The 14999-nt window shown below is 47.0% G+C and overlaps 1 protein-coding gene across 1 annotated transcript in view; it reads left to right on the top strand.

Moving 5' to 3' along the window:
* BMP7 (bone morphogenetic protein 7) overlaps positions 1-14484 on the top strand; it is a 39165-nt gene extending 24681 nt beyond the window's left edge. Inside the window, exons 3-7 of the mRNA XM_066198672.1 lie at positions 9285-9433; positions 10601-10798; positions 12569-12645; positions 13252-13362; positions 13886-14484. Coding sequence (XP_066054769.1) covers positions 9285-9433; positions 10601-10798; positions 12569-12645; positions 13252-13362; positions 13886-14035 — 685 coding nt within the window. The 3' untranslated portion in view covers positions 14036-14484. The remainder of the gene's footprint in view (positions 1-9284; positions 9434-10600; positions 10799-12568; positions 12646-13251; positions 13363-13885) is intronic.
* Positions 14485-14999: the final 515 nt, after the last annotated feature.

Below are 14999 nucleotides of genomic sequence, written 5' to 3'. Positions count from 1 at the left end.
CCACTTATCAAAGGCACTTAGTTTCATTTGCACATAGCTGTTTCACACACAAATCCTACCAAAAGTGAGGTTGCATTTATTTACGTGAAAAGTATTTACAATCACATTCTAGTCAGAAGTTATTCTTTGGGACTGCTAAATATGGGCTAATAATACTACAGTCCTAATTTAGGTTTATGAAAAGAGAAACACTAGGGATTTAAAAAGCGAAAAGTCCAAAAGGGTAAGAAAAAAAGTATAATCAGGACTCTGGCTTTATAGTTTTATAAGAGCTAATAAAAATGCAGAAAAAATTGAAATATGTCAGGAAACCTTGTCAACTTTTTTTTTTTTTAATGGTGAGAATTTCTACTGGCATTGCTGGATGGTAAAAATATTTAACCACTGGTGTGTTTTCTTCCACATCTGAAATTCTGATTTTATAGCTTAAAACTCACGGTTCTCCTGGCGTTTCTAATGATGCAGTTATTTGCAGTCTTCAGGGACTGTGCTAAAATAAATCTGTTTCTATCAAACAGTAGTAATTCAAACTGTGCATTTCAACCGGGTCTTCCTTAAAGGAGAAGACAAGTCAAAACTGTGCACAGGACCCATCAGATGTCCTGTTTACCCTAAATATTTCAGTTTACTCCCTCTTAGGCCATTCCGGAGGCAGCGGCCTCCCTTTGCTGTATTTCTCGAGTAGATTATTTGGGTACAAGCCTGCAGGGATGACTTTCCCATCTTGGGAAGAGCAGAAACTGTAGATGTGTTGGCAGAGGAGGAGGCACCAACCTGTGTGCCAGGGCGTGGGGGAACTGCCAGGAACCTGCTCTTGACTAAATGACCTTCCTCATCGGATGCCAGGGGAGTTCTCCCTCAGGTCCTGATGAGTGAGGTGCCCACGAGGAGTCCTACTGACAGAGTCAGAACGACATCTGATGTCTTAATTTTACAATGGTGCATCCAAAAAGTTGGTTACAGCTTTGTGTAGAGAGCATGGGAAGGTGCTGCTGGGGATAGCTGTGTGTGGAGCAGCAAATGCTTCTGCAAACTCCTCCACTAATTCCTATTCCTAAAGGAAAAAAAAAAAATGTGTGCAAAGGGAGGGCACATACATCAAGCCCTGTCTGGAGGAGGTGAGGAATCTTGCTAATTATACAGATGTTCCAGCCACAAGATCAGATGCAATTTTACTGCATCATATTCACCACAGGAACACTATTTTTAATGAGTGTTCATGCATATTCCCCTTTTGCATACATTTTGGCACAGGCTATGGCGAGTTTCGAACAGCTTGTCCTGAAAAAATGTTCCTGTTGGTTTGGATTGACCAAAGGTAAAAAATATTGTCACTACCGTTTGTAAAAATATTTGCTCTTTTTTCTGCATTTTTCCGCTGACATTTTTCCACCCGGCTCTGTCACAGCCCAGTCATCCAAGTCAGTGTGTCATTGGGCAAGTGGAGAAAGAAAACAAACTCTCTCCAGTGTTGATCAAAAAACACCCATTCCCTTTGATGCTTCCTTGGCTGTTTGTCTCATCCCGAGCCGCTGGAAAGTCAGCCCCATCTGACGTTGTTAGCAACAAGAGCAAAACAAAGCCAAACCCTCCCACCCCCACGCAGGCAGGGAAACCTCTGCTGCCTTTGGGTTTCCTTCCCTGCTGCTGACACGGGAGCACTGCTGGAATTGCCTTTTTTGAGACCTGAAAAGCCAGGGATTCTCCAGGCTGGTGCTGCTCCTGTGCAGTGCCCCAGGGACACAGCAGCTCCTGCCAGGGGCAGCTCAGCATCATCTCACACACAGCAGAGAGCAGGACGACTCCCAGAGCCACGCAGCAGCACAGAGCCAGCTTGGAAAGCTCAAGCTGCGGGTGACTGGAGAGGTTTTCCTCCGTGAGATGTGCTGAAGGCAGGATTTTCAGTGAAACCACGGATGAGGCTCCAGTTTGGAGGGTGTTGATGGTGCCCTCAGCTCACACAGAGCAGAGGTATGAGCAGCTCAGCAGTTAATGACTCCACGAGTTCAGACAGGTTGGAGGTATCTAACCAGCAACATCTCTTGTGTGCGCTTCATTGTCAGTGAAAAATCCAGGCTTAGGTGTTTCCAGAGCAACAGCTGCACCCCCAGCAGATTATTCCTGAAATCCTGCCCCTCACCAGCACTGTTTGCAGGGTAGAAATTCTCCCCCATCCACCTGCTCAACCTGACAACCCTGGCAGTGAAAATGAGAGCTCAGCCCTGTCCTTCGCAGCAGATGAGATGCCACTTAACTTCGGACTACGAGAAATTATATCTCTGTCAGACTGAAGATATTATTGCAGGTGTTTGTAGGAAATCAGGCTGAAGGATGAAATATTCTTTCTGCCTTTCTCAAACCTTTCGTTGCAAGACAAGCTCTTCAAACTGGCAACATCTCCTTGCTGAAAAGGCATGCACGGCATTCTTGAGGCACATAGCATCAGTTATTCACTTCAGGCAAACAAGTACATTCATGAACAAAAATGTCCCAAATATCACAACCACTGATGATGCTTTAGCTGCCATAACACGTCTCAAAGCTTTGGAGTGCATAGCTCAAAGTCCAGTGACTCATGACCGACTTCTGTTTGGACTTCGTGGCTCGCTCAGCCCACAGACTGGGGAGGTGTTTTACAAGGCCAGTGGCTGACCTGAGAAGGGTGAGAGCAGCAGCACATCCAGCGCACGTTTGTGGTGACAAACCCTGCTCAGAGGGAGCTGGAGGTGGCCTCTGGGGAGCCAGGTGCTGCTCATGTCTCCTCCCTCCTGGAAAAGGAGTTGGTGCTCAGTCAGGGCATCCCCCTCAGTTCATTAACCTGGAGCTGCAGAAAAAATGCAGACTGTAGAGCTGCCCCAAAGCTCGATCCTGCTTTCCTGTCTGCACCTTTTGAAGCTGAAATACCTCATCCCAGAGTTACATCTCCTATTTCCTTGGGCCCAGCACTTGCACTGCAGAGTGAATCCCCATCCCTTTGAAGTCGCTGGGAGTTTTGTTGCTGGAGAGAATAAAACCAGGTACTTGACCAGCCTTAGGTAATTGAAATGTAGTTGTTACATGTTTACTTTGTGGCCATTATGGATTTCACGGGCTTCAAAGGCAGTGATTTGAATGCTCATGTTACCAGCCCTACAGAAAAATCAGATCTTGCAGGATGCATTCCTGGGTTTGACTTGCAGCTGGAACGCTTTAGCTTGAGCTTCAAACTACACCACTGCTGCACCAGATCAAACCTGAGCCTCTCTCCAGACCCCTTTCTGCCTTCCACTGGAGTCTGGTTCCATGCTGTGGGTTGAAACATGTAATTCCAGTACCTAAGAAAGGCTTGGGCCCACCCAGCCCATAAAGCAGATGTGCCTTCGTTTTGGAGCTTTTGAAAGCACCAGTGTGATCGTTGTGAGCGTGGCACAGCCCAGCACAGTTTGATTTAAGGATGTGCCCCAGCACCATGACGGCACCTACAAATACTGACAATAACTTCGATCAGAGTGTTTTGGTGATTTATCTGCAACTCGGTTGATAACTGCATTTATCTCCCAGCGAGTAGCAAGGGAACTGGAGCAGAGAGATCCTGCAGCTCTCCAGGGACAGTTTGGTCAGAGAAAACAGAGTTTTCTCCTTCAGACCATTCCTGAAAGCCACTGCAGCCTACAAAACCTCAGACAAACCTTGAACTTTGCAAGGCACAACCCTTCACAGGCACTCGAGGAGCTGCAGGAGGCATTTTGCTTACCCCAGTGGGTCCTTGCTGGGTAAGTGATGCACTAATGAACTGCCCTTCAATGCTGAGCAGAAACATCTGCATAGAAAGTGTCAGAGATGTGTGTATAACCTCATTTCTCTCGGCACTGTTTATACAGGAGGGCTTCATGTTTAGGAAACGTGTTGCGTCTCAGTAACAAACTCCCCATTTTTAATCAGCTTTTGAGATCTAGATCTTGCCCTTCTCCAGCACTGTGTAAGAAAGGCAACACAGCTACTAGAGGCACACAAAGCAGAATTAAGGACCTGCTGCGATTTTAAAGCGAATTTAATTTTCCCCTAGATTCAGCAGAATTTACACAGATCTGTTTCACTACCAGTACAGCCAGTTTTCAGGCCAATCCTTGGAAAACACCTCTAGCAAACTGAATTCCTGCTGTGAACATCCCTTCACCTGGCAGAGCCCCCGGGGCTGTGTTTGGCTGGTGGCTCCTGCCCGGGGGCATGGGGAGAGTTTTATCAGTGGGGAGGGAGAGGGAAGGAAAAGCAGGGGATCCCAGGGAAGGGAAGGTGTGGGAGGAGGGCTGCATCAGGTCTGTGTACAGAGGGTGTTGCAAACGTGCCAGGGAGAGGCCCAGGGAGATCCTGGGGCCCTCTCAAAGTAGGAAAGTCTGAAAAATATTTTCCTAAGCTTGTCTTTGGACAGCTGCAGCTGACTTTAAGCAATGACACCAAGCAAACTGGAATCTGGATATGGCAGGTTTTTAATCCAAACAGATGTCTTCTAACCCCACATCTCCTCTCACCCTCCCAGGGTGCCCTTTTTGCCTTCTCCTCCCTCCACCTGCTCAAACCTGGACGTGAATAACCCCTTTCCCCCCCATGCCAGCTCCGTCCTTGGGCTGCCTGTTGGAAAAATTGCACCGTGCCTGTGACCCGAACAGCCCCTCTAGGGTTAGAGTGTGAGTCCAGAGGAGAGGATTGTGCTCCTGGCTTAGACACTGTGGTGTACACGCTGAATCAATAAGAATTCAACATATCCATGCCTAAAGTGTTTCTTACTTTAAAACCGGAGCAGGAGGGTTAACCCACATTTTAAAGCCATTCAAAGGCTGTCGCAAGGTGCCACTGTACGGTTGCTGTTTGGAACACTGAGAGGTTTGCAATTCCTGCAGGTAGCAGGGAGGGATCAGGGCAGCCCAGGTGCTCTTTGGGCTGAGGGATTCCCTGTCCCTGATGCAGGCAGGGGACAGCAGGACCTGCTGCTGTCAGGACACAGCCAGGTGGGCCAGGGCTCTGGGGCTGCTCCCAGCACTGAGCGCTGGCTGCTCACAGAAATCACCTTGCCTGCCAGAGTGTAATGGAAATTGCCAAGAGTCACCTTCACTGCTGCTGCCTGTCGTTTTTCCCATTTATTTTTATCCCACTTGGAAGTGCTCATTAGTGTTTACTACCACTTGTCAACCAGCAGCTTGAAATAACAGGGCTGACGAGCGGGATGGGGACAGTGAGTGGAGAAAACAGACGAAAAACCAGGGACTGTTTGGCAAGAGCACTGTCCTAAAATAGTGTAGACCTTACAGCATGAGAGTCTATGAATGCAGAGTTTTATCTCCTGTTCTCTTGCTAATGCAGAATTTCTGTCTCTCGTGTTTTCATCCACGTTCTCCTCGTGCCCCAACTCACCAAGGCAGGTGATTGGGGCAGATGCAGCACTTCTCATTTTTGGTATATATTTCTAGTGTTTATGGCTTCAAACCAAACTGCATCCCAGGGACTGAAAAAGCACAGCAGCCATACATACTTTTTTCATGAAGCTTCATGGTTGTTAATCCTTTCTCTTATTTTAGAATTGCCACGTTGCAACAATTTCCTTTATCCCACACCTTCCTTCCCTGCTTTTTCTGTAGTTGTGTTCTCTTATTTCTGTGCTCATCCCCACAATCCTCACTTCTTCCAGCCCTTTTCCCTTCCCCTAATTATTTGTGATCCTTTTCCTTACCGCCATCAGCCCTTTGGCAGGTCAGCCCTTCCACCTCCAAAGCTCCAGCTGCTTCCCAGACACGATCTCACATGCATCCTGCCCATCACGCTGCAGGACTTGTTACTCACCCCTGAGCCCAGAAAACAAGCTCACCGAGGAAGTTTCACGGACCACACAGCACTTACATGACCTGTAGACAAATTTTTGGGAGTGCTTTCTAACGGGAGGTGACTCTCCTTTCTGGCATCCAGTGCCAGGCACAACCAAAGACATCAGCAGGCAAATGCCAACCTCCTGCCCTCATCTCAGGCTCCACTGAGAGCCTGATGCTTGAGAAAACTGAGCAGAAAGCCCCAAATTTTATCATTGCTAAAAGCTCTGACACTCCCGCTGATGTCAGTCCTTTGAATGCTGAGCCGTTTTGATGTGGTCTCAACAGAACATACTTGTGGTCTGGATCCAGACTTTGTAATTTATGTAACTCTAATCTAGACATTAACGTTTCCATGTCCCAGCTTAATTTTTTTGTAAAAGGAGGATCATGTGCCTTTCCTATCTCCTGCTCTGGAAAAAGGCGTGGTACAGTTTCTTGTGTGCTCTGAAGTTCTAAAATGAAGGAACTGAATGCAGGGCCAAGGAACCAGAGGAGTTTTTTTACCTCCTTGCTGCAGTGCCATCATTCCCATCGCTCCAGGAACATGCTCTGTGAGTACAGAGTTGGCAGGTGAGGTACAGGAGTGAGATGTGCACTGGAAACCTTTTCTCTTTGAGCTGAGATCTTTATCTCACAGCTAAAACCCAAAGCAGCCACATTAGTTAGACTTAACCAGCACTACCCTCTGTGACAGTCATTAGACGGGAGCCCTCAGAATAAATGTTGTTTAAGTCTCAGCAGAACAACATTTCTCTGCTGTGTTTACTGTGTCTTGTCCAACAGGGTTATCTCAAGGGCTGGCTGCCGATTAGCTGGTGATTTAATGCTGTTTGCCTGTCTTTGGAGAGCAGGACATTCCACTTAAAGGAGGTTGTTCTTTTTGAAAAGCATGAGAAGTTTCTTTCCATCAGAACAGGAGCCACAACCTCAGGAGCGTCTGCTTGCAACACCACTGAGGTTTTGCATCCCACCCCTGGCCACTGCTGGTGGGCCAGGGCGGAAAGAGCTAATCCAGGAGTGCCTGAACTCCTCCAAAGAGCATCTGACGCGGGGCTTTTTTTGGGGGTCCAAATGTTCCAAGTGTGTGTGGGAAGGACATTTCCCTTCAGTGGGTCCCTTTGATCTCTCTCACTTCGGGCTTCCCCTCCAGGCCCATTGTTTGCACATTGCTGTAACTACAGGAAAACAAACGCATTATACAATTTCCCAGACTGACTCACCCTGGTACTTGATGCCTCATGTTGTCTGCTTACCCCGATTGCATCATGTCAGCATGGGAAGCTTAAAGGCTGTTTTTTTTCTGAGTAACAATACTGCAGTTGAGCAGTAGCTAAAAAACCCAAAAAATTATCGTGATTGCTGCCATGATCAACCTGCAAACTACAAGGGGAGAAAACCAAGCCAGCCAAGTCCCTGTTAACTAAACCTTGTGTGAATCATGAGTTCCACTCAGGGGCTACGCTTAAATATTGTACTGTGTGAATATAAAAACCCTCTACTCCTGGAAACTTGGCCTCAGCCACTGGAATGGGCCAAGCCGTGCAACTCCCTCATCCCTGGCTCCTCTGGCATGTGTTTGGTTCAGTGTGTTGTAAACAGGGATGGGTGGGAGGTGTCCTGTGCTGTGGGAACAGGGCCACTGCTCCTGGGTGGGGGAGAAACCCCAGGAAATCTGTCGCCTGGTTGGAGTTCAAGCATCTTGCATTGCTGTGACTAATGTGAGGGGGGGTTACCCGTCCCGTTTAACTGCAGTTTTCCTGGGAGCACTCAGCAAAGCTGACTGAGCTCCCAACACCTGCCTTGAGCCGTTGCTGCGGCACAGCCCCTTCCTGAGCCCCCCACTCTGGCTCCCAAACCTCCACTGGAATATTCCCACGGGATCCCCTCTGCCTTAGCGAGGAAGTGTTGCAGCAAGTCCTGTTCTGCTGCAGGGCTTCTTCCACAAAGCAGAACTTGGCTTAAAAGCAAGCACTAACTGCACCCTCAGCAGGACTGGCTGCGCATTCAGCCACGGGGTACCCAAATCTGCCCTGCTTTAGGGGGGAAACACAGAATCCTCCTCTTCTTGCACACCCTGGGCCATGTGCTCACATGCTCTGCAGGAACTCACTTCAGAAATTTAATTTCATGTAAGCCAGCACAGTCAGAGGTGAGTGGTGACATCCCTTAGCTCACAGAGGAAAACTCTTCTCTTACACGGTCCAGCCCACTAGGGCTGAAAGGAAAGCTAAATAGTAAAAGCATAGCAAAATCTTCTCCACTCCTGTTCTGTGTGGGACAAAAGCTTCTAATTTCTTGCTATGTCAAAGGGAAAAGAATCACTGAAAGCCAAAGTCAAAAGCCCTAATGCCAACAGCTCTCCTCAGATTCATTTCTGATCACTTGATGTCTCATGCAAACAAGAGGAACGCTGTGAACTAAGTTAAATACATTTATTTGCACTGACAAATCCATAGTCACAAAATCCATAAGGTCTTTTAAGGCTTTGAGGACATGATTAAAGGGTTTTTCAAGGATAGTTCTTCATTCAAAAGGATATAATTACACTTGAACAAGTTATCATGTTTGTTCACTGTAGGTACAAAAGCAGCTCTTACAGGACTTGTCTAGACACTTCACCATGTGTCTTTGTTCTTCTTTTAAAGTAATTTTTAATAAAAGAACTGCAACAGAGTCCATTTTTTAATCCGAGTTTCATCTTTTCTCATAAGAGAAGACTCCTTTCTTCACAGTACCTGTGTTTTCTCAAATTTCAATTTTTCAGAAATTTGCCCGGAGACACCTTGTAAATCTGAAATAATTTCACCTTTTCCAAAAGAACCGAATCTCTCTATTTAGGATCTTTTTCATTTTCTGATATTATTCCTTCAGCTAGAGTAACCCAGCAGCAGCCTTTAAAAAAAACTCCAAGCAATGAATTGGAAAAAGATTGTGGCCCACAGTAGTGCAGACCTGTGACTGTGCAGAGGGTTAGTGCCTCAATCAGTTATCTGTGACCTCAGATGAGCAAATTAAGGAAAACCTATTACATATGTTAATTATGCACACCAGCGTTCCAGCTGGCTTGCACCAACGCTACAGTTACGCTTGGAAGTCAGGAAATCATGTGTGGAAAGGCTAATGAGCAGCACTGTCTGCCCAATTACCGGGTTTGCATATGCAAACAGTCATTCTGCAGATCTCTGCCTGGCAAGCGTTTTTTGACTTGCATCAGGAGCTCGAGGTTAACTGTAAGAGCAAAATAACCCCCAACCACCCCAGCTCTGCTCCAACCCATGCTCTCTTTTTTGAAGAGAAGAGAAACTTCTTCTGGGGGTGATTGGAAGGGGACACACACCAGCCCGGCTCTGCCGAAATCCCAACCGCGTGCGCTGCCTGAAGGGTGATTGTGGAGACCCCAGTGCAAACCCTGGCTAACTGGGAACTCTGCTTCCTTTGCTCCAGGGATTCAGATTTGTTCCTGCTCGACTCCAGGACGATCTGGGCTGCAGAGGAAGGGTGGCTGGTGTTCGACATCACCGCCACCAGCAATCACTGGGTGGTGAACCCCCAGCACAACCTCGGGCTGCAGCTCTCCGTGGAGGGCATTGATGGTGAGTGTCACACGCCAGCAGAAACCAGGGAGTCTCTGCTTCAGGCACATGATTCCCAGCCAGGGGAAGCGCTGAGCATTCACCAATCCTGCTGTGCTGGAAACACAGCGGGATTTTGATGCAACACTTTACCCCCTTGGGCAATCCTCAAGGGTTTAAGTGAAGTAAAAAACCCAAATTAATCCACCCCCAACCTTTCTTTGTATCTGCTGTTACATGATCTGTAACTGTGAGGCAAATACAGTCTATTTTTTAAAACAATCAAACAAAATAAGTGATCTGAGAGCCCTTTTCCCACTCGCCCTGGCCAGGCTGCCTTGCAGGGCTTCTCCAGGAAAGTGTCAGCTGTCCTTTGGCACATTTGATTTGTGGCTGACAAGGCCCAGCTCTGTCTTAGCAAAAGGATCACAAAACCATTATCATAACTTGGATTTAGCAGCAGCGCTCAGTAGCTTGGGACAGAATAATCTGGGATATCACCTCTGCATTTTGCAGCAGCATCCAGACATCCCTCAACAGCAACAGGGAGGAACATTAAATTTCCCACTGCCACCCTCTCCTTGCCTTTTTCTGTAAATAATTGATTTGATTCTACAGAGAAACCTACTAGTAGTCTTTTACCAAAAAAATGAATTAATCTAAAGCCCAAGATGATGGATGATAATCAAAGTTTTGTACAAAGTTATCAGGTGAGGTGGTGGCAAGTCGCAGCAATAAGCAAAATGTCTCTAAACATTTGTTTCTCTCAGCTATGGTATATCTGGAAGTCTGTCAGCATTTCATGCAAGGCATTTTTATTTTAAGCTAATAACCCTCCAGTGGGAATTTAGTGTTCCTATGGGCTGAGTTTTATGGCTCCTTTTATAGGATCACTTCAAATTATAGGTTGGTGAACTCGAAGGAACCCCTCTAAAGAATGCAGGAAAAGTTAACGCTAAGCGGATTTGGGGGAAAATAATTATACGTAGGGCTATTTAATGTAACTTTTACACACAGATGTAAAATGAAGTTGGCTGTGCTGAGCTGCTCTTGTCAGAAGAGCATGAAGTCCCGATCTTTGGAGGGTTGATGGCACGCCCAGGAGCGACCCTGAGCAGGCAGCAGCTCTGCTCTGTGTTACCCTGGCTGCTGGCAAACAGGATAACCCCAGCCTGTTGCGTTTGGCAGGACAAAGCATCAACCCCAAGCTGGCAGGGCTGATCGGCAGGCACGGCCCCCAGAACAAGCAGCCCTTCACCGTCGCCTTCTTCAAAGCCACCGAGGTGCACCTGCGCAGCATCCGCTCCACGGGGGGCAAGCAGAGGAGCCAGAACAGGTCCAAAACACCAAAGAACCAGGAAGCTTTCCGGGTGTCCAACATTGCAGGTACAGCACAGGCGGCTGGCTCAGCGTTTCTGGGCGGTGTGTGAGGTTTTTGTCTTCTTTTCTTCTTGGTGTTAGAGCGGGGATTAACATGCGGGAGTCACTGGGCGTTTATTAATTCTTATCTATTTACAGCCTCACGAGTCGTGAGCTCTAAACTAGCAAGGTAGGAAATGAAGGTAAAATGGAGCACCTCTCTGTCTTTTCAAGGACAATCTGTCCAGCTGTGAAATGCCACCTAAGTTATTTTTACTTTAAACCCAATAACCAACCACTTGAAGCCCACAATGAGGACTTTACCAACCGATTACAGAAAACCTCCCAAACCCATGAAGAGGAAGGACTTAGACAACACCCCAAATCCTCCATAGTGCTGCCCATATACTGTTATATATCTATGCTTTAAGTTTCAAACCTTAAATCTAAGTTTTTCACCCTGTGAGATCGCACAATACTATTCAAACTACACGCCCACAACCCCGGTGCTATCACCTAATTTCAGAAGCCTGTTCCACGGCCTCAAGTCAAAGGTAGTTGCCTGCCTGAGGGTCAGTGCCCCTCAGCACAGAAAGCCTGAAATTTTCAGCCTCCAACAGGCGTGGGGTGACGTGGGAATGGTTTCTCCCACCTTGTCTGTTTCTTGTCCCTTTGGTCCACCACTGGTTGGAAACTGTACGGGGTTAGGGTCGTTCCAAAAATGTCTGGAATCTTTGAAGCGATGTTAAATGGAGGGATTTCTTGATCCAAATTTTAAAAATACCCCAAGCACCTAAGCAGAAAAACTTTTCTCCCACAGGAAATAAATTCTCATTTTGAAGTGGAAGACAATTATATTAAAGCAATGAGCAAGTGAGCGGCGGATCTGAATCCAAATGCTGTTCATTTTCAGCGCTTGTGATTTTAAGTTTAGCCCCTGAAAAGTGTAGTAGTCCCAAAATTCTTGCACAGAAGAGGAAAACCCATTCATTCTCAGGATAATCATGGCGATTCTGGGGGGGGAGATGTGCTTCCTCATTTGGAAGAAAACTCCATCAGGCATTTGAAATAGAAATGTGGCTTAATTATGTGATACCTCAGAGTAACGGGCCCTTGATGACGGTCCCAGCAGGAGCCACAGCTCAGGGCTGGCTCTGCTGAGGCAGTAGGAAATTCCAGCTGCTTCTGGGAGCTCCTCACTCAGTGGAAGGAGAGGTTGTGAGATTTTTTATGGAATCATTAAGGTTGGCAAAGACCTCCAAGATCATCAAATCCAACCTTTGACCAGTTCCCACCTTGTCAACCAGCCCAGAGCACTGAGTGTCACGTCCAGTCCCTTGAGCACCTCCAGTGATGGGGACTCCACTGCCTTCCCGGCCGCTCTTTCCAGTGCCTGGCCACCCTTTCAGTGAAAAAATTCTTCCTGAGCCATTCTTTCTACTTGGCTCTTCAGCTCAGGCGTCCTGTCCAGGATGGATAAAACTTTAAAATTGCACTGATTCTCCTTTTTGTACAGGCAATAATCAGAGTGATCTGTGTGATCTATTAGGAGGTCAGAGAAAGTCCAGGGGAAAAAAAAATAAAAAAAACTACTTTCCCAGGTCTTTTTTTGCTTTGCACTCAAAAACCAGAAGTGCTTTTGATATATGTTGAACCCAGCCATTATTATATGACTAAAACAGCTAAAATAAAAAAGCCAGAAGAGCAGCAGAGGAGCAGCAATGCCTCGCTCCTTGCTGAGGGCTGTGGGAGCTGGGGCAGCCCAACCTCACGGCCAAACCCATTTTCCCCTGACAGAGAACAGCAGCAGTGACCAGAGACAGGCCTGCAAGAAACACGAGCTCTACGTCAGCTTCAGGGACCTGGGGTGGCAGGTAAGGGCTGCACTGGCACATCATTTAGCCAGTGCAGCAGTGGCAACCAGCCACTGGATTTTTTTTATTTTAAATCCTGTGGGAAAAGGTGCTCTGTGCTGCCTTTAGCATGCTGAAGTGCTTCTGCTCAGTTGGGAATACAAATATTTAGTGCGAGGCTGGCTGGAAGCTCAGCACACTCAGGTGCTTTGGGGGAGCTGTGGCCCTGCAGGTCCTCTGGCAGTGCTGGAGGCACACGCTGCTCTCCATTTTCATCTCCCTGGTTTTTTTAGAGCCGGTTAAAGACATTTCCCTTTCTGAAAGCTTGTGTCTGCATTGTGTCGCTGGGTGAAGTTGTGGACAGCCAGGAGGACACTGCTGAATGGATAAACAACTGAACCCAGATGTTCAGCTACTCCGTGGGCACATCTGCAATGTGGGATGTGTCCCTCCAGGAAGAGCAGGCACTTTAGGGGCCTTTAAGAGAGCTTTAGAAAGGCCAGGGGGGCAGATTGTTATTTTGCAGGCCAGTGGATGTATGAATGTTTAGATTGATGTGATGATTGGCTTTTTGTTTCACTGCATTTCTGTCTTTGCCCACAATCCAACGACTTCAATTTAACCAAGGACTGGATCATCGCTCCGGAGGGCTACGCTGCCTATTACTGTGAAGGAGAATGTGCTTTCCCCTTGAATTCCTACATGAATGCTACAAATCATGCCATTGTACAGACACTGGTAGGTGTACCCTACCTCCTAACCCAGCCTCACGTCTGACAGGTGCTACTCAGGAATAAATTTATACACAAGAGGGTCTCCAAGCCAGCAGGGGAAGGAAGATCTGCCTCAGCTCTCCAGGTGCCTGCAGCATCAGGCTCCACATCTGGCTGAGTGGCTTGAATTAGCACCTGAAATGACCCTGTCGCTGCTGCAGGCGTCGGCAGGCTCTCTGTGGTTTGGAAGGGCCCTGTGACTGATACTGCAATGGGGGTTTAGTCCCACTGCACGGGGAGGAAGGAGCAGGACATGAGACCCACTGTCAGCAGCTCTTGGGAAAACTCTGTAAGGATCCACTCCCTGCTGCCACCGAAAGTGGATTTGGGGTCAGGCTGAGGAAAGGGTCAGTGAATCCCAAAGTTACACAGCTCAGCCACTGTCTGAGCGAGGGTATGGGACAGGCAGAAGGTTGCCCAGGAGAGAAGAATATGGGGGAGAAAATGGGAAAAGTAAATCTTAACATTCGTCTGTTTTCATTCCCCAGGTTCACTTTATAAACCCAGAGACTGTGCCGAAACCCTGCTGTGCTCCTACACAACTCAATGCCATCTCAGTGCTCTATTTCGATGACAGCTCCAATGTCATCTTAAAAAAATACAGGAACATGGTGGTACGAGCGTGTGGCTGCCACTAGACTTGTAGGGAAGAGAAAGAAGAAAGAAAAAGAAGTTATTTGTAAGGAGTGGGTTTGTGTGGCTCCGTGGGGGAGGGGGAAAGGTTGGTGCTCCAGCCATGGGTTTAAAAAAGTCCCAAACCATTTTAGGACCAGGCCTCTGAAAGTTCAGACAATGGAACAGTTTCTGGATCTAAAGAGGCATTTGAACACATTTTGTTTTAGTTTATTACAGACAATGAGCTTGTAAACTGAAACAAGCCAGAGAAACCGTTTAAAACCAAATCTGCTTACAAAATTGGCTCCTACAGTACATACTTTTGCAAATGAGTCTTTCTGCAGATTGCAAACTCACCAGTGTTGATCGTGAGTAAAACAGTAAAAATCTATCCAAGGTGAGACTGTGCTGTGACTAATAAGTGTGTGTAGTTCCTGTAACACGGTTTGCAATAAAATAAGTGAACAAAATATACCTGGAGTGAACAGGTATTTTGTTAGAGAATTATTGCTTCCATCCCTCTGCTTCAACTTCTTAAGCAAAACCAAGGATGAATTACATGCAACTTCCAGTTTTAAGCTACAGTAGCAAAAGCTGGATGTGGATTGACACAAATTCAGAGGACAGATTGGGCTAAGAAAAAAAAAAGAAAAAAAGAATTGGCAAGCAAAAGAATTGAAGAAAAGTGCTTCAAAGAATGAGAATTTTGGGGTGTATTTTTTTTTCCAGCAACAAGGCAGGAAATTTCCTCCTGCAGCCAGAAAGTATTTCGATTTGCTATGAACTTGAAACAGGAAAGCAGCAAAATGCTGAGAAACAGGGATCCAACCGGGGTGTGCGAAGCAGGTACAGAGCTGTAACTAAAGATCCGGCTGCTGTGAGGAAAACGTCCGTTGACTTCCTGAGGGAACAAGTGCCAGCACTTTTCCAAGAGCGTGGAGGCCCAAGGCAGAAGGTGCTGAGAGCTGGGATTTACACCCAGCACCA

The sequence above is a fragment of the Chamaea fasciata genome, unplaced genomic scaffold, assembly GCF_029207755.1.
Source record: "Chamaea fasciata isolate MVZ Bird 193981 ecotype frontalis unplaced genomic scaffold, bChaFas1.0.hap1 SCAF_17, whole genome shotgun sequence".
Taxonomy (NCBI): Eukaryota; Metazoa; Chordata; class Aves; order Passeriformes; family Sylviidae; genus Chamaea; species Chamaea fasciata.
The sequence above is the reverse complement of the archived record's forward strand: the minus strand, read 5'-3'. Positions and strand labels throughout refer to the sequence as shown.